The 18,467-nt window shown below is 38.3% G+C and overlaps 1 protein-coding gene across 2 annotated transcripts in view; it reads right to left on the bottom strand.

Annotated features, from left to right (window-relative positions):
• The window catches only part of C15H11orf65 (chromosome 15 C11orf65 homolog), a 120,298-nt gene that overhangs the window by 71,584 nt on the left and 30,247 nt on the right, over window positions 1-18,467 (bottom strand). For both annotated transcript variants that reach the window (XM_069554956.1, XM_069554955.1), the window contains exon 2: window positions 7,816-7,905. In XM_069554956.1, coding sequence (XP_069411057.1) covers window positions 7,816-7,896 — 81 coding nt within the window. In that variant the 5' untranslated portion in view covers window positions 7,897-7,905. The remainder of the gene's footprint in view (window positions 1-7,815; window positions 7,906-18,467) is intronic.

Raw genomic sequence — 18,467 nt, forward strand, 5'->3', positions numbered from 1 at the left:
CCTGCAATCAATTTTTAAAATCCAGATGCATGTCAGAATTATCTTAAAATTTTTTGAAAATACAAATGTTCAGGTATTGCTTTTATCTCCAGAGCTCCAGATGTGTTTCTAATCAGCAGCCATGTTTAAAAACAACTGGACTATATGATGACCTTTTACTTTTATCTAGTTAGTTTCACTTTTTCTATTTCATATTCAGTACTCCCATTTAATTTAGTTTACATTCTCCAATTTCTGCACCTCTTTTTTTTACATTCTTTCTCAAGCCGTTATCAAGTGTAATAGAAAAATTTTCTATACATATGTATAAGTATGTACAATATATATATATATTTTAAAAAGTATGAATTCTTGCCTAACAAAAAATTATGACATCTTGATTCCATTTATTTGACTTAATATGAATAGAAGGAAATGGCAAAACCACTCCAGTATTCTTGCCTAGAGAATCCCAGGGATGGGGGACCCTGGGGGCTGCCGTCTATGGGGTTGCACAGAGTTGGACACGACTGAAGTGACTAAGCAGCAGCAGCAGCAGCAGCAGCATGAATAGAAGACTAGATTTCTAAGTAAAAAATAGATATGCAACAAGCAACAAAGACTTACTGTAGAGCTTAGGCAACTATAGTCAATATCTTGTAATAACTTATGATGGAAAATAATTTCAAAAATATTATATGTGTATTTGTATAACTGAATCACCTTGCTGTGCACCTGAAACATTGTAAGTCAACTATCAGTTCAGTTCAGTTGCTCAGTCGTATCTGACTCTTTGCAACCCCATGAATCGCAGCACGCCAGGCCTCCCTGTCCATCACCAACTCCCGGAGTTCACCCAGACTCGCGTCCATCGAGTTAGTGATGCCATCCAGCCATCTCATCCTCTGTCGTCCCCTTCTCCTCCTGCCCCTGATCCCTCCCAGCATCAGAGCCTTTTCCAATGAGTCAACTCTTCGCATGAGGTGGCCAAAGTGTTGGAGTTTCAGCTTTAGCATCATTCCTTCCAAAGAAATCCCAGGTTTGATCTCCTTCAGAATGGACTGGTTGGATCTCCTTGCAGTCCAAGGGACTCTCAAGAGTATTCTCCAACACCACAGTCCAAAAGCATCAATTCCTCGGTGCTCAGCCTTCTTCACAGTCCAGCTCTCACATCCATACATGACTACTGGAAAAACCATAGCCTTGACTAGACGGACCTTTGTTGGCAAAGTAATGTCTCTGCTTTTCAATATGCTATACTTCAATAAAATATATATATATATAAAATAATGGATTTTATTAAAATTAAAATCTTATCAAAAACACCTTTACAAGAGAAATGAGGTATCCTGGAAATTATTTTATATCAATAAAAGATTTGTATTCAAGAAACTTGAAAAACTCCTCCAAGTGAATAATGACAAATAGAGGTGATATAACTTGTGGACTGGAATAGTGGAAGATATGTGAAGAAAAATTTAGGGATATTTATATCCTCATCATATATAATGAGGAGTCAAGTGATCCCGTGTAGCATGATGGAACAAGAAACAAAAGTCTTTAAAGAAACAAGGTAAGAGATAGAGGATTTAAAATAATGACTTTGATACTGAGAGGGGAGATAAGCAGGGGTTTGGAGGATAAGTAAGATAAATTCTTAATTGTCTTTGCAGAAAGTCAACAGTTCATTTCTAAAGTTGATAAGTAAAAGGTAATAAGCACATTATTTAGAAGCATGGAACTAGTGACTAGAAGATCTAAAATAAAAAATAGTTAAAAGTGGTTGCTTTTAGAGTAAGAAGGTGGAAAATGGAAGTGACATGGGGTAAAGACTTGCTTTTTAGTGTAAATTCTACATTATTTTGCTTATTTTAAAGAAGTACACATATTATATTGATAAAGATTTAAAATTACAGAAAAATTCTGTACTCACATTACTGATTGTGCAAATTTTTCAATTATAGGGCCACATCATATGCTAAATTATGCAATCCTTATTAAGAAGTCACCTACTGGGCCATGTGAAGTATCTAGAATCAAGATCAAATGTATTCTCTTTACATAGAGAATTCAGTTCAGTTCACTTCAGTCGCTCAGTCGTGTCCGACTCTTTGCGACCCCATGAATCGCAGTACAACGGGCCTCTCTGTCCATCACCAACTCCCAGGGTTCACTCAAACTCATGCCCATCAAGTAAGTGATGCCATCCAGCCATCTCACCCTCGGTCGTCCCCTTCTTCTCCTGCCCCCAATCCCTCCCAGCATCAGGGTCTTTTCCAATGAGTCAGCTCTTAGCATGAGGTGGCCAAAGTACTGGAGTTTCAGTTTCAGCATCAGTCCTTCCAATGAACACCCAGGACTGGTCTCCTTTAGGATGGACTGGTTGGATCTCCTTGCTGTCCAAGGGACTCTCAAGAGTCTTCTCCACAGTTCAAAAGCATCAATTCTTTGGCACTCAGCTTTCTTCATAGTCCAACTCTCACATCCATGCATGACCACTGGAAAAACCATAGCCTTGACTAGATGGACCTCTGTTGGCAAAGTAATGTCTCTGCTTTTGAATATGCTGTCTAGGTTGGTCATAACTTTCCTTCCAAGGAGTGAGCGTCTTTTAATTTCATGGCTGCAGTCACCATCTGCAGTGATTTTTGGAGCCCTAGAAAACAAAGTCTGACACTGTTTCCACTGCTTCCCACCTATTTCCCATGAAGCGATGGCACCAGATGCCATGATCTTCGTTTTCTGAATGTTGAGCTTTAAGCCAACTTTTTCACTCTCCTCTTTCACTTTCATCAAAAGACTTTTTAGTTCCTCATACCTGAAGGATGGTATCTGCTTATCTGAGGATAAGATCTGAGATAAGATTATCTGCTTATCTGAGATTATTGATCTTACTCCTGGCAATCTTGATTTCAGCTTGTGCTTCTTTCAGCCCAGCATTTCTCATGATGTACTCTGCATATAAGTTAAATTAGCAGGACGACCATATACAGCCTTCACAGATGGCAAGGTTGAACGTCAACATTCTAGGAATCAGCAAACTAAAATGGACTGGAATGGGTGAATTTAACTCAGATGACCATTATATCTACTACTGTGGGCAGGAATCCCTCAGAAGAAATGGAGTAGCCATCATGGTCAACAGAAGAGTCTGAAATTCAGTACTTGGATGTAATCTCAAAAACGACAGAATGATCTCTGTTTGTCTCCAAGGCAAACCATTCAATATTACAGTTATCCAAGTCTGTGCTCCAATCAGTAATGCTGAAGAAGCTGAAGTTGAACGGTTTTATGAAGACCTACAAGACCTTTTAGAACTAACACCCCAAAAAGATATCCTTTTCATTATAAGGGACTGGAATGCAAAAGTAGGAAGTCAAGAAACACCTGGAGAACAGGCAAATTTGGCCTTGGAATGCGGAATGAAGCAGGGCAAAGACTCATAGAGTTTTGCCAAGAAAATGCACTGGTCATAGCAAACACCCTCTTCCAACAACACAAGAGAAGACTCTACACATGGACATCACCAGATGGTCAACACCGAAATCAGACTGATTATATTCTATGCAACCAAAGATGGAGAAGCTCTATACAGTCAACAAAAATAAGACCAGGAGCTGACTGTGGCTCAGATCATGAACTCCTTATTATCAAATTCAGGCTTAAATTGAAGAAAGTAGGGAAAACCGCTAGACCATTCAGGTATGACCTAAATCAAATCCCTTATGATTATACAGTGGAAGTGAGAAATAGATTTAAGGGCCTAGATCTGATAGATAGAGTGCCTGATGAACTATGGAATGAGATTCGTGACATTGTACAGGAGACAGGGATCAAAACCATCTCCATGGAAAAGAAATGCAAAAAAGCAAAATGGCTGTCTGGGGAGGCCTTACAAACAGCTGTGCAAAGAAGAGAGGTGAAAAGCAAAGCAGAAAAGGAAAGAGATAAGCATCTGAATGGAGAGTTCCAAAGAAGAGCAAGAAGAGATAAGAAAGCCTTCTTCAGTGATCAATGCAAAGAAATAGAGGAAAAGAACAGAATGGGAAAGACTAGAGATCTCTTCAAGAAAATTAGAGATACCAATGGAACATTTCATGCAAAGATGGGCTCGATAAAGGACAGAAATGGTATAGACCTAACAGAAGCAGAAGATATTAAGAAGAGGTGGCAGGAATACACAGAAGAACTGTACAAAAAAGATCTTCACGACCCAGATAATCATGATGATGTGATCACTAATCTAGAGCCAGACATCTTGGAATGTGAAGTCAAGTGGGCCTTAGAAAGCATCACTATGAACAAAGCTAGTGGAGGTGATGGCATTCCAGTTGAGCTATTTCAAATCCTGAAAGATGATGCTGTGAAAGTGCTGCACTCAGTATGCCAGCAAATCTGGAAAACTCAGCAGTGGCCACAGGACTGGAAAAGGTCCGTTTTCATTCCAATCCCAAAGAAAGGCAATGCCAAAGAATGCTCAAACTACCGCACAATTGCACTCATCTCACATGCTAGTAATGCTCAAAATTCTCCAAGCCAGGCTTCAGCAATACGTGAACCGTGAACTCCCTGATGTTCAAGCTGGGTTTAGAAAAGGCAGAGGAACCAGAGATCAAATTGCCAACATCCGCTGGATCATGGAAAAAGCAAGAGAGTTCCAGAAAAACATCTATTTCTTCTTTATTGACTATGCCAAAGCCTTTGACTGTGTGGATCACAATAAACTGTGGAAAATTCTTCCAGAGATGGGAATACCAGACCACCTGACCTGCCTCTTGAGAAACCTGTATGCAGGTCAGGAAGCAACAGTTAGATCTGGACATGGACAAGTAAGAGAAACTGGCAAGGTCAGAGTCTGAGAGTGCAAGGCTTCTTCACATAAAATGCCCGGGTCCTTGAGAAGGATCTGCAAGTACCCTAAACTTCCAAGAGAGAACTGGAGTATATGCATGTTTTCCTAGGGAAAGGGTCCATCCCTTCTCATAGAGACAAGAGTAGGTTAATCTTCTGAGGTAGAGAACAGCACTAAGCCAGTTGCAGGCAAGAATGAGGAAGCCACCAGATACACCATCTAGAGCCAGCCGTATCTGAGAGCTTGCCAAGCTGTCACTGAAGTTAGAACATGGACTCACAGCAGAGACAGTCAAGCATTGTTTTTCTGCACTTCTTTCTAACTGTACTTCAAGTTCTCTTGAAAGCAAGGCCCTGGGCTTGGTCTACTGCTATCTTGTATTCATTCTTGGATATTAATTCACCAACATTAAACCCCAGGATAGAAGATGTGATAAGACAAGACTCCCTCCCCTACAGAGTCTTTTGCTGGTTTCAGTGGTGGACAGTGGTCATCACAGAAAACACACAGGAACTTTTCCCTGGAACTGAGGTGGGATGAATAGTGCCTGCTGTGAATATTATCATCTTTTCCCTTGACCCTTGACCTCCAGTTTCTGAAGATATAGCAGAAAATAATCTTCCTTGAAGATAAAGGGTGACAAATTCATAAAACAAAAACAGTCTTCCAATGCCCTGCGTTTTTCAGATATTCTGGGTTTAGTTCAGCTGCCAGATAAACTGATTGATGCATTCATCTTGATAGCCAGGTGAGCCCACTTGGTAGTGTGATAGGCCACTGAGAGCTGGAAAGGGCACTGGAACCCCGATATCACCTGAAAATCCTTTCCTGGGAAGACAGTTTCATGAATGAGCTCTTGCAAGCAAATGACAGCAAACTTCCCCAGGTGCTCCTCAATCACTGTGTCAGAGAGATGACTTTATTCTTGACTTTGGCTTGTCTGTGTTTCAGGATGAGCTCCTGAACAGGCTTCAGATCTGGAAATCCCTAGGTCACCTGGGCTTCCTTGGTGGCTCAGATGGTAAAGAGTCCAGCTACAATGTGGTAGACCTGGGTTTGATCCCTGGGTTGGGAAGATACCCTGGAGGAGGGCATGGCAACCCACTCCAGTATTCTTGCCTGAAGAATCCCCATGGACAGAGGAGCCTGGTGGGCTACCATCCATGGGGTCACAAAGTTGGACACAACTGAGTGACTCAGCACACAGCACAGGTCACATAAGTTTCCACTACACAAAGTTTTTTCATGGTTTAAGGGGTTACTTTCATAAAGATACCACTGAAAATATTCTGCAGATGAAGTCTTGCAATGGTCCTCTGCACCAGTAAATTCACCCCATTAATCCTTTGGGTGCATACAACAAAGACCACGGAATGTTTATCTGGCACTTCCAAGCTGTGAGGTTTCACTTCTAGTCATTAGAAACACACTCTGTCATGCAGTTCATGCCAGGAATTATGTAGGAAACATTCTAGTTGCTTTTACTTGAGCTCTTTTTCTTTCCTTTGCTCTTTCCTTTGCAAAAGCTCCTCCTTTGCCTGGGTGACTCTGAGGGCCTGATAAGCCTTCCTCTTTTTCAGGACATTTTCTGGAACCAAAGGGATCTTTCTTTCTCGGCTCTTGCTATACCATCTTCCCAACACTTCAGGCTGCTCAGGGTTTGTTTCTTCTTATGCCCAACAGTTAATATCCATCTACCAGCAGATAGTTGACTAATAAGAAATATCTACCCGCCTGCAGCTTTCAGTCTTGAAGTGACATTGGAGACAATTGGAATAACTGTTACATGTACAGACTTTCAATTAGCCTCATTGTCGATAGCCATTTTCCTTTTAGTCCTTTAGAATTACTAAATCCTAGTGTTTCAATGACAAACAGGCTATCTCATTAGTGCCTCTTTAAGTGTGTCTAGGTAAATCTTCTACATAGATATGTCCAATAAAATACTACCATTTATTTTTGGTTTTCCAGACATGAGATAGAATTCCTTATTTGCTCATGAACTCCCTTCTCTCTGTTATGGGTGAACATTCACTATATTGTCACTTAGTTTGGATTCTAGAGGGATAGAAAGTGAAAATGTGTGCTCAGTCTACCATTTTATTAAAACACACACACACTTGTTTATATACAAGCCTTTTCTACTGAATCTCTTTAAATTCAAGGATGCATTTTAAAGAGCCTAGTACAGTGTCAGGAATGTAATAAGTGTTCAAAGGTTCAAAGGCTGATTGGATTTGAATGTGGAAGAGAACAAATTACAAATGACAGAAAAGCTTAGGCCTAGATAACAAGCATGCTGTTAGACACCAACAAAGGAATAATAGATTTTAAAGAAAATTTTTTTTAGCATTGGAAATCAATTGTTATGCCCTAGTATAGGCAAATAATGGAAACTATTTTTCAAGACATCATTAACTGTTATGAAATTATTTTTGTGGGCTAGAAACAGACTTACCACTTTACACACAGAGTATTGTTACTGTTCTAGAGAGAAGAGAATTCATTTTACCTCTTGGCTCTCACCTAATCCAGTAAATCAACTTGGAATATTCCTTATTGGATAAGAAGACCACAGAGCATACTGTAACACAGCAAGAAACTACATTAATCCAGATATGCATTATGTTCTCAAGAGTAGGTACTCAATAAATATTTAATGAGTGAATGTATCCCTAACACTTGCTTGCAAACCTGATTCCAGAGTCAAGAAATGAAGTTTTCAGATGTGAAAATCAAATAAGTGACGAGTTCATCATAGTGGCCATTATCAAAGTACCTGACCTAGATCAGAAACTCAGTAAATATTTGTGAGGCTAATAAGATACTTACTGTTAATGTTTTTAAACTTTAAAAAAGTCTACTTATCAAGCAAATGCTGGTGTACAACTCTAATATAGTAATACCTAAAGCCATTGAATTTTATAAACAGTTGAACTATATATCAATTATATCTCAATAAAGCTGCAAAAAAAGAAACTCACAAGGAAACTTTTCCAGGCCTTCTGAATGACTCTGGCAGCTCTGTCTTTCCTTTCAAATTCTGATTCTTGTTTCAAAGCCATGTGAAAGTCCTAAAATAAAATAAACAAAGGAGTATATTTTAAATTACTTTATATACTCCATCATGAAACTGTCACTAGAACTACATGAAAATCAAATAGAAAGTACCAAGGAAATACTGAAAATGATATTTGGCATCAAAATAACTAAAATAAACATTAAAATTGACACCTTTAACTGATAGCCTCTGTTCCAATTTGCTTTTTATTGAAGTATAATTTATTTACAATATTTTTTTCATTATTTTTAAAGATTATACTTTTTACAGAATAATGGCTATATTTCCCTATGCTATAAAATATATCCTTGTTGCTTTTCTACTTTATACATAGTAATTTGTATATCTTAACCCCCTACCCCTATTTGTTCCTTCCCTTTTCCCACTCTTCACTGGTAACCATTAGATTGCTCTCTGTATCTGTAGGTGTGTTTCAGTTTTGTTATATACATCATTTGTTTTAGTTTTTAGATTCAGCATACAAGTGATAATATAGAGTATTTGTCTTTGTCTGACTTTTTCACTAAGCATAATAATCTCTAAGTCCATTCACATTGCAAATGGCAGAATTTGTCCTTTTTTATAGCCAATATTCCACCATATAAATATATATACATACCACATCTTTATCCATTTATCTGTTGATGGACATGTAGGTTGATTCACTATCATGGCAATTATAAATAACACTTCTAAAAATAGTGGGGTGCATACATCTTTTTGAATTCTTATTTTCATTTTCTTTGAAAATGAAACTCAGCAGTGGAATTATTAGATCATATAATAGTTCTATTTTTAGTTTTTTGAGGAACCTCCATACTGTTTTTCACATTAGCTGCACCAATTTAGATTCCCACCAACAGTGTATGAGGGTTCCCTTTTCTTCACATCCTCACAAACATTTGTTACTTGTAGACTTTTTGATGCTATCTGGCATCTGGTCTCATCACTTCATAGGAAATAGATGGGGAAACAGTGGAAACAGTGTCAGACTTTCATTTTTGGGCTCCAAAATCACTGCAGATGGTGATTGCAGCCATGAAATTAAAAGATGCTTACTCCTCGGAAGGAAAGTTATGACCAACCTCGACAGCATATTAAAAAGCAGAAATATTCCTTTGCCAACAAAGGTCCATCTAGTCGAGGCTATGGTTTTTCTAGTGGTCATGTATGGATGTGAGAGTTGGACTGTGAAGAAAGCTGAGCACAGAAGAATTGATGCTTTTGAACTGTGGTGTTGGAGAAGACTCTTGAGAGTCCCTTGGACTGCAAGGAGATCCAACCAGTCCACCCTAAAGACCAGTCCTGGGTGTTCATTGGAAGGACTGATGCTGAAGCTGAAACTCCAATACTCTGGCCACCTCATGCGAAGAGTTGACTCATTGGAAAAGACCCTGATACTGGGAGGGATTGGGGGCAGGAGGAGAAGGGGATGACAGAGGATGAGATGGCTGGATGGCATCACCGACTCGATGCACATGAGTTTGAGTGAACTCCGAGAGTTGCTGATGAACAGGGAGGCCTGATGTGCTGTGATTCATGGGGTTGCAATTAGTCGGACAAGACTGAGTAACTGAATTGAACTGAACTGATCCTGACAGATGTGAGATAATATCTCATAGTTTTGATTTGCATCTCTCTCATGATTACCAATGTTGATCATCTTTTCATGTGCCTGTTAGCCACCTGTCTGTCTTCTAAATGTCTATTCAGGTCTTCTGCCCATATTTTAAATTGGATTATTTGTTTTTAGATATTAAGTAGTATGAGTTATTTACCTATTTTGAGTATTACTGCTATTGTTTATACCATTTGTAAATATTTTCTCCCATTCTGCAGGTTGTCTTTTAGTTTTGTTGATGGTTTCTTTTTTTCTTTTTTTTCTTTTTCTTTTTTTTTTTTGCTGTGCAAAAGCTTTTACATTTAATTATGGCCTATTTGGGTTTTGGGTTTTTGTTTTTTTTTTTTTTTTGCTTTTATTTCTTTTGCCTTAGAAGAATGATCCAAGAAAATATTGTTATAATTTTTATCTAAGCGTGTTCTGCCTATCTTCTCTTCTAGGAAATTTATGATTTTAAGTTTTACATTTAGTTTTTAAACCATTTTGAGTTTTTGTATGTGGTGTGAGGAAATGTCCTAATGTCATTATTTTACATGTGACTGTTCAGTTTTTCCAAAACAACTTGTTGAAGAGACTGTCTTTTCTTCATTGTGTATTCTTGCCTCCTTTGTTGTAAATTAACTGATGATAGATGTGTGGGTTTAATTCTGGGCTCTCTATTCTTTCCCATTGATCCATATGTCTGTTTTTGTGCCATTACCAAACTTACAAGGACTGTATGGTATTATCTGAGGTCTGGAGGTTATGCCTTCAGCTTTGTTCTTTTTTCTCAGGATTGTTTTCAGAATTCAGGATCTTTTGTGGTTCCATTTAAAATTTATTTTAACTTTTTATCTTGAAGTATAGTTGATTAATGATGTTGTGTTAGTTCTAGGTGTACAACAATGTGATTGAATTATACATATACATATATCTATTCTTTTTCAAATATTTTTCCCATTTAGATTGTTATAAAATATTGAGCACAGTTCTTGGTGCTATACAATAGGTCCTTGTGGGTTACCTATTTAAAATATAGTAATGTGTACATGTCAATAAACTCACTAATTATCCCTCCTCCACCATCCTTTCCCTCTGGTAACCATAAGTTCATTCTCTAAGTTTATGGATCTGTTTCTGTTTTGTGAATAAGTTCATTTGCATCATTTTTTTTTTAGATTCCACATATAAGCAAAATCATCCAATATTAGTCTTTCTCTGTCTGACCTACTTCACTCAGTATGACCTACTTCACTCTAGGTCCATCCATGTTGCTTGCAAATGGCATTAGTTCATTCTTTTTCATGGCTGAGTAATATTCCACTGTATATATGTACCACATCTTCTTTATCCATTCACCTGTTGAGGGAACATTTCTGTTGCTTTCATGTCTTTGATATTGTAAAGAGTGCTGCTGTAAACACTGGGGTGCATTAATCCTTTTGGTTATATGTTTTTATCTGGATGTATGCCCAGGAGTGGGATTGCAGGATCATGTTAGCTCTATTTTTAGTTTTTGAAGAAACTTCCATACTGTTCTCAAAAGAAGCTCATCAGTTTACATTCCCACCAACAGTATAAGAGGGTTCTCTTCTATCCACACCCTCTCCCACATTTATTGTTTCTGGTTTTTTTTTGTTGTTGTTTTTTTTTAATGATAGCAGTTCTGACCTGTGTGAGGTGATATATCATTGTAGTTTTGATGTGCATTTCTCTAAGTAATGTTGAACATCTTTTCATGTGCTTCATAGCTATAGGTATGTATTCTTTGGAGAAATGTCTAGGTCTTCTGCCCATTTTTTGATTGGATTGTTTGTTTTTATGACATTAAGCTCCATGGACTATTTGTAAATTTTGAGACTAAGCCCTTGTTAGCCCATCATTAGCAAATATTTTTTCCCATTCTATAGGTTGCCTTTTTGTTTTGTTTATCATTTCCTTTGATGTACAACAGCTTCTGAGTTTAATTAGTCCTATTTATTTTTGGTTTTATTTCCATTACACTGGGAGACAGAAAAAATTTTGCTGCAATTTATCTCGGAATGTTCTGTTTAGGTTTTCCTCTAAGACTGTTATAGTGTCTGGTCTATATTTAGGGCCTATATATTTATATATTTATTATATACATATATAAACATTATATTTATATAGATATATAACATATAAATATTTATATTATTTATATATTTAGTGTCTATATATAGTGTCTACATATATTTAGTATATTATAGGGTCTAGATTTTTAATCCATTTTTAGTGTATGGTGTTAGAGGAAGTTCTAATTTCATTTATTTTTTTACATGTAACTGTCCAATTTTCCCAGGGCCATTTATTGCAGAGACTATCTTTCCTTCATTGCATATTCTTGCCTCCTTTGTTGAGGATTAAGTGATCATAGGTGTGTGGGCTTATTTCTAGACTTTCTATCCTGTTCCATTAATCTCGATTTCTATTTTTGGCCAGTATCAAAAATGATTGGATGACAACAGCATTGTAGAGTCTGAAGTCAAGGAGCCTTATTCCTCCAGCTCTGTTTTTCTTTCTCAACATTGCTTTCACTATTCAGGGTCTTTTGTGTCTTCATAAAAATTTTAAGATTTTTTTTGTCCCAGTTCTGTGAAAAATGCCATTGATAATTTTATATGGATTCCCTGAATCATTAAATTTCCTTGGGCAGTATAGTAATTTGGACAATACTGACTCTTCCAATCCAAGAGGATGGTTTATCTTTCCATCTATTTTGTCATCTTTGATTTCTTTCTTTGGTGTCACAGTTTTGAGAGTAAGGGCCAGTTGTCTCCTTAGGTAGGTTTATTCTTAGGCATTTTACTCTTTTTGTTGCAATGGTAAATGGGATTGTTTGCTTAATTTCTCTTTCATTTTAGTGTATAGCAATGCAACAGATTTTTTGTATTAATTTTGTAACCTGAAACTTTACCAAATTTACTGATGAGCTCTCACAGTTTTTGATAGTGTCTTTAGGATTTTCTATATATCATATCATGTCATCTGCAAAGTGTGACAGTTTAACTTTTTCTTTTCCAATCTGCATTTTCTTTATTTCTTTTTCTTCTATGATTGCCATAGCTAGGACTTCCAAAACTATGCTGAATAAAGTGGCAAGAGTGGGCTGTTCCTGACCTTAGAGGAAATTCTTTCAGCTTTTCATCATTAAGTATGATGCTAGCTGTAGGTTTATTGTATATGACCTTCACTGTATTGAGGTAGGTTTCCTCATGCCAACTTTCTCAGTTCAGTTCAGTCACTTGGTCCTGAGCGACAACTCTTTGTGATGCCATAGATTGTAGCACACCAGTTTTCCCTGTCCATCACCAACTCCCAGAGGTTGCTCAAATTCATGTGCTTTGAATCAGTGATGCCATCCAATCATCTCATCATCTGTCGATGCTTCTCCTCTTGCCTTCAATCTTTTTCAGTATCAGGGTCTTTTCCAGTGAGTCAGTTCTCCCCCTCAGGTGGCCAAAGTATTGGAGTTTCAGCTTCAGCATCAGTCCTCCCAATGAATATTCAGGACTGGTTTCATTTAGGATTGACTGGTTGGATCTCCTTGCAGTCCAAGGGTCTTTCAAGAGTCTTCTCCAACACCAAGTTCAAAAGCATCAAATATTCAATGCTAAGCCTTTTTTATGGTCCATACATGAAACTGGAAAAACCATGACTTTGACTATATGGACCTTCATCAGCAAAGTAATGTCTCTGCTTTTTAATATGCTGTCTAGGTTGGTTATGGCTTTTTTTCCAAGGATCAAGAGTCTTTTCATTTCATGGCTTTTTGCCATAAGGGTAGCATCATCTTCATATCTCAGGAATTTTGAAAAATCCACGACTGTCAACAGTCTACTCCAAAAACAAAGTTCAAAAGCATCAATTCTTTGGCACTTAGCTTTCTTTACAGTCCAGCTCTCACATCCATACATGACTACTGGAAAAACCATAGCTTTGACTAGACGGACCTTTGTTGGTAAAGTAATGTCTCTGCTTTTTAATATACTGTCTAGGTTGATCATTGCTTTTCCTCCAAGAAGCAAGCATTTTTAAATTTCATGGCTGCAGTTACCATGTGCAGTGATTTGGAACCCAAGAAAAAAAGTCTGTCACTGTTTCCATTGTTTCCCCATCTATTTGCCATGGAGTGATGCGACTGGATACCATGATCTTGGTTTTCTGAATGCTGAATTTTAAGTCAGCTTTTTCACTCTCCTCTTTCTCTTTCATCAAGAGGCTCTTTAGTTCTTCTTCGCTTTCTGCCATAAGGTGGTGTCATCTGAATATAGAGTTTACTGATATTTCCCTGGCAATCTTGATTCCAGCTTGTGCTTCATCCAGCCTGGCATTTCACATAATGTACTCTGCATATAAGTTAAATAAGCAGGGCGACAATATACAGCCTTGATATTCTCCTTTCCCAATTTGGAAACAGTCCGTTGTTCAATGTCTGGTTCTAACTATTGCTTCTTACCGATTTCTTATGAGGCAAGTAAGGTGGTCTGGTATTCTTGTCTCTTGAAGAGTTTTTGACAATTTGTTGTGATCCACACAGTCAAAGGCTTTGGTGTAGAAAATATGGCAGAAGTAGATGTTTTTCTGGAGCTTTCTTGCTTTTTTAATAATCCAATGGGTGTTGGCAATATGATCTCTGGTTCCTCTGCCTTTTCTAAATCCAGTTTGAACATCTGGAAGTTCATGGTTCATGTATTGTTGAAGCCTGGCTTGGAGAAGTTTGAGCATCACTTTGCTAGTGTGTGAGAGGAGTGCAACTGTGTGGTAGTTTGAACATTCTTGGGCATTGCCTTTCATTGGGATTGGAATGAAAACGGACCTTTTCCTGTCCTGTGGCCACTGCTGAGTTTTCCAAATTTGCTGGCATATTAAGTGCAGCACTTTCACATTATCATCTTTCAGGATTGGAAATAGCTCAACTGGAATTCCATCACCTCCACTAGCTTTGTTCGTAGTGATGCTTTCTAAGGCCCGCTTGACTTCACATTCCTGGATGTCTGGCTCTAGGTGGGTGATCACATCATCATGGTTATCTGGGTCATTAAGATCTTTTTTGTATAGTTCTTCTGTGTATTCTTGCCACCTCTTCTTAATATCTTCTGCTTCTGTTAGGTCCATACTGTTTCTGTCCTTATTGTGCCCATCTTTGCATGAAATGTTCCCTTGGTATCTCTAATTTTCTTGAAGAGATCTCTAGTCTTTCCCATTCTATTGTTTTCCTCTATTTCTTCCCACTGATCACTGAGGAAGGCTTTCTTATCTCTCCTTGCTATTCTTTGGAACTCTGCATTCAAATGGGTATATCTTTCCTTTTATCCTTTGCCTTTAGCTTCTCTTTCCAGCTATTTGTAAGGCTTCCTGAGACAACCATTCTGCACTTTCGCATTTCTTTTTCATGGGGATGGTCTTGATCACTGCCTCCTGTACAATATCATGGACCTCTGCCCATAGTTCTTCATGCACTCTATCAGATCTAATCCCTTGAATCTATTTGTCACTTCCACTGTATAACTGTCAGGTATTTGATTTAGGTCATACCTGAATGGTCTAGTGGTTTTCTCCACTTTCTTCAATGTAAGTCTGAATTTGGCAATAAGGAGTTCATGATCTGAGCCACAGTCAGCTCCTGGTCTTGTCTTTGCTGATTGTACAGAGCTTCTCCATCTTTAGCTGCAAAGAATATAATCAATCCGATTTCAGTATTGATCATCTGGTGAAGTCCATGTGTAAAGTCATCTCTTGTGTTGTTGGAAGAGGGTGTTTGCTATGACTGAGGCCAAACTTGCATGTTATTCTAGGTATCTGTCCACTTTCTACTTTTGCATTCCAATCCCCCATGATGAAAAGGACGTCTTTTTTTGGTGTTAGTTCTAGAAGGTCTTGTATGTCTTCATAGAACTGTTCAACTTCAACTTCTTCAGCATTAGTGGTTGGGGCATAGACTTGGATTACTGTGTTATTGAATGGTTTGCCTTGGAAATGAAAAGAGATTATTCTGTCATTTTTGAGACTGCACCCATATACTGCATTTCAAACTCTTGTTGACTATGAGGGCTACTCCATTTCTTCTAAGGGATTCTTGCCCGCAGTAGTAGATATAAAGGTCATCTGAGTTAAATTCACCCATTCCAGTAAATTTCAGTTCACTAATTCCTAGAATGTCAATACTCACTCTTGCCATCTTCTGTTTGCTACTTCCAATTTACCTTGATTCACAGACCTAACATTCCAGGTTCCTATGCAATATTCTTTTCTACAGCATTGGACTTTACTTCCATCACCAGCCCCATCCACAACTGGGCATTGTTTTTGCTTTGGCTCTGTGTCTTCATTCTTTCTGGAGTTATTTCTCCACTCTTCTCCAGTAGCATATTGGGCACCTACTGACCAGGGAATTTCATCTTTCAGTGTCATATCTTTTTGCCTTTTTATACTCTTATTGGGTCCCAAGGCAAGAATACTGAAGTGGTTTGTTATTCTTTTCTCCAGTGGACCACATTTTTGTCAGAACTCTCCACCATGACCTGTCCATCTTGGGTGGCTCTACATGGCATGGCTCATAGTTTCACTGAGTTAGACAAAACTGTGGTCCATGTGATCAGTTTTTTGTGATTGTGGTTTTCATTCTGTCTACCCTCTGATGGATAAGGATAAGAGGCTATGGAAGCTTCCTGATGGCAGAGACTGACTGTGGGGGAAAATGGGTCTGGTTCTGATGGGCAGGGCCATGCTCAGTAAATATTTAATCCAATTTTCTGTTGATGGGTTGGGCTGCGTTCTCTCCCTGTTGTTTGACCTGAGACCAAACTATGGTGGAGGTAATGAAGATAATGGCGACCTCCTTCAAAAGGTCCCATGCATGCATTGCCACACTCAGTGCCCCCTACCCTATAGCAGGCCACCTCCCACCCATGCCTCCTCCGGAGACTCCTGGACACTCACAGGCAAGTGTGAGTCAGTCTCTTGTGGGGTCACTGCTCCTTTCTTTTATTTCTTCTAGGCCTTTGTTAAACATTTCTTGCATCTTCTTGATCCTTGCCTGTATTCTTTTTCTAATATCTTGGATCATCCTATTATTATTCTGAACTCTTTTTCTGATAGGTTGGCTATCTCCACTTGACTTAGTTGTTCTTCTGGAGTTTCATCTTATTCATTCATCTGGGACATATTCCTCTGCTGTCTTACTTTGACTAACTTTCTGTGATTGTTGTTTCTGTTCCACAGTCTGTAGGTTTGTAGTTCTTGCTTCTACTGTCTGCCTCTGTTGGATAAGGTTGTCTAAGAGGTTTGTGCAGGTTTCCTGATGGGATGGGCTGGTTCCTGCTCAGTGGTGGGTGCAATTGGGTCTTGTCTCTTTGGTTGGCAGGGCCATGCTCAGGAAGAGTTTAAGTCACTCGTCTGCTGATAGGTGGCACTGTGTTTCTGCTCTATTGGTTGTTTGGCTTTAGATGATGCAGCACTGGATCCTACAGTCTGTTTGATGGGGCTAATGGCACATTCCAGGAGGGCTCATGGCAATGGGTACTTCTGAAAACTGCTACTTCCAGTGTCTTTGTCCCTGCAGTGAGCCACAGCTACCCCCACCTCTATAGAAGGTGTCAATATTCTTAGGTCAATATTAGCAGGTAGGTCAATATTCTTATGGGTCACTTCCCTCCCTTGTATTTCAGTGCACATGAGACTTTGTGTGTATCCTCTAAGTGGAATTTCTTTTCCCAGAAGTTCTGTGGAAGTCCTATTACCTAACCCCACCAGCCTTCAAAGCCAGATTTTCTGGGGATTCCTCCCATTGCTGGATCCCCAGGCTGGGAAGCCAGACCTGGGGCTCAGCACTTTCACTCCTGTGGGATAACTTCTCTGGTACAATTGTTTTCCAACTTGTGGGTAGCCCACCAATGGGTATGGGATTCGATTTTATCGTGATTGTGCCTGTCCACCATCATGTTGTGGTTTCCTTTTTTTTCTTTTTTATGTAGAGTATCTTTTTTAGTAGGTTCCAGAGGTTTTTTGTGCCCAATGGTTATTTAGCAGTTAGTTGTGATTTTAGTGTTTTCATAAGAAGGGAGTGGCTCATGTCCTACTCTATCATCTTGAGCTCTCAACATCTGTATATTAATTTTAGGATTATTCTAGTTCTATGAAAAATGTCATGGTTATATTGATAGGGATTGAATTAACTCTATATATTGCTTTGGGTAGTATGGTCACTTTAAAAATATTAATTCTTCCAATCTAATACCATGTTATATCTTTCCATTTCTTTGAATCAGCTTCAGTTTCCTTCATCTGTGTTTTATAGTTTTTAGAGTATAGGAGACTGTCAGAGTATAGGTCTCCTTGGTTTAAGTTTATTCTTAAGTATATTTTTTGGATGTGATTTTAAATGGATTTTTTTCCTTTCACTTTCTGATATTTCAGAAATAACAGATTTCTGTATACTTCTCTTATATCCTGAAATCTGCTAAATTTGTTTATTATTCTAGTAGTTTTTGGGTGGAGATTTTAGGATTCTCTATGTCATTTGCAAATAGTAACAGTTTTACCTCTTCTCTACATTTTATTTCATTTTCTGATCTGATTGCTGTGAATAAGACCCACCAGGGAAGCCCCAAGGACTTTTAACACTATGTTAAATATAAGTGGCAAGAGTGGGCATCGTTTTCTGGTTCTGGATTTAGTGGGAAGTCTTTTAGATTTTTACCATTGAGTTTGATGCCATTGTGGGTTTGCTGCAAACGTTATGTTCCTTATAATGTTGAGATATGTTCCCTCTATCCCCACTTTGGTGAGAGCTTTTATCCTGAATGGATGGTGAATTCTGTCAAATGCTTCTTTTGCATCTGCGTTTTACTAGGTAATTGAAAAATCTCCTGACAAGTAATAGCCCTGGAACTGATGGCTTCACTAGTGAGTTCTACAAAACATTTAAAGAAGAACCAATTCTTCTCAAGGTT

Source organism: Ovis canadensis, chromosome 15 (genome assembly GCF_042477335.2).
Source record: "Ovis canadensis isolate MfBH-ARS-UI-01 breed Bighorn chromosome 15, ARS-UI_OviCan_v2, whole genome shotgun sequence".
NCBI classification, from domain to species: Eukaryota; Metazoa; Chordata; class Mammalia; order Artiodactyla; family Bovidae; genus Ovis; species Ovis canadensis.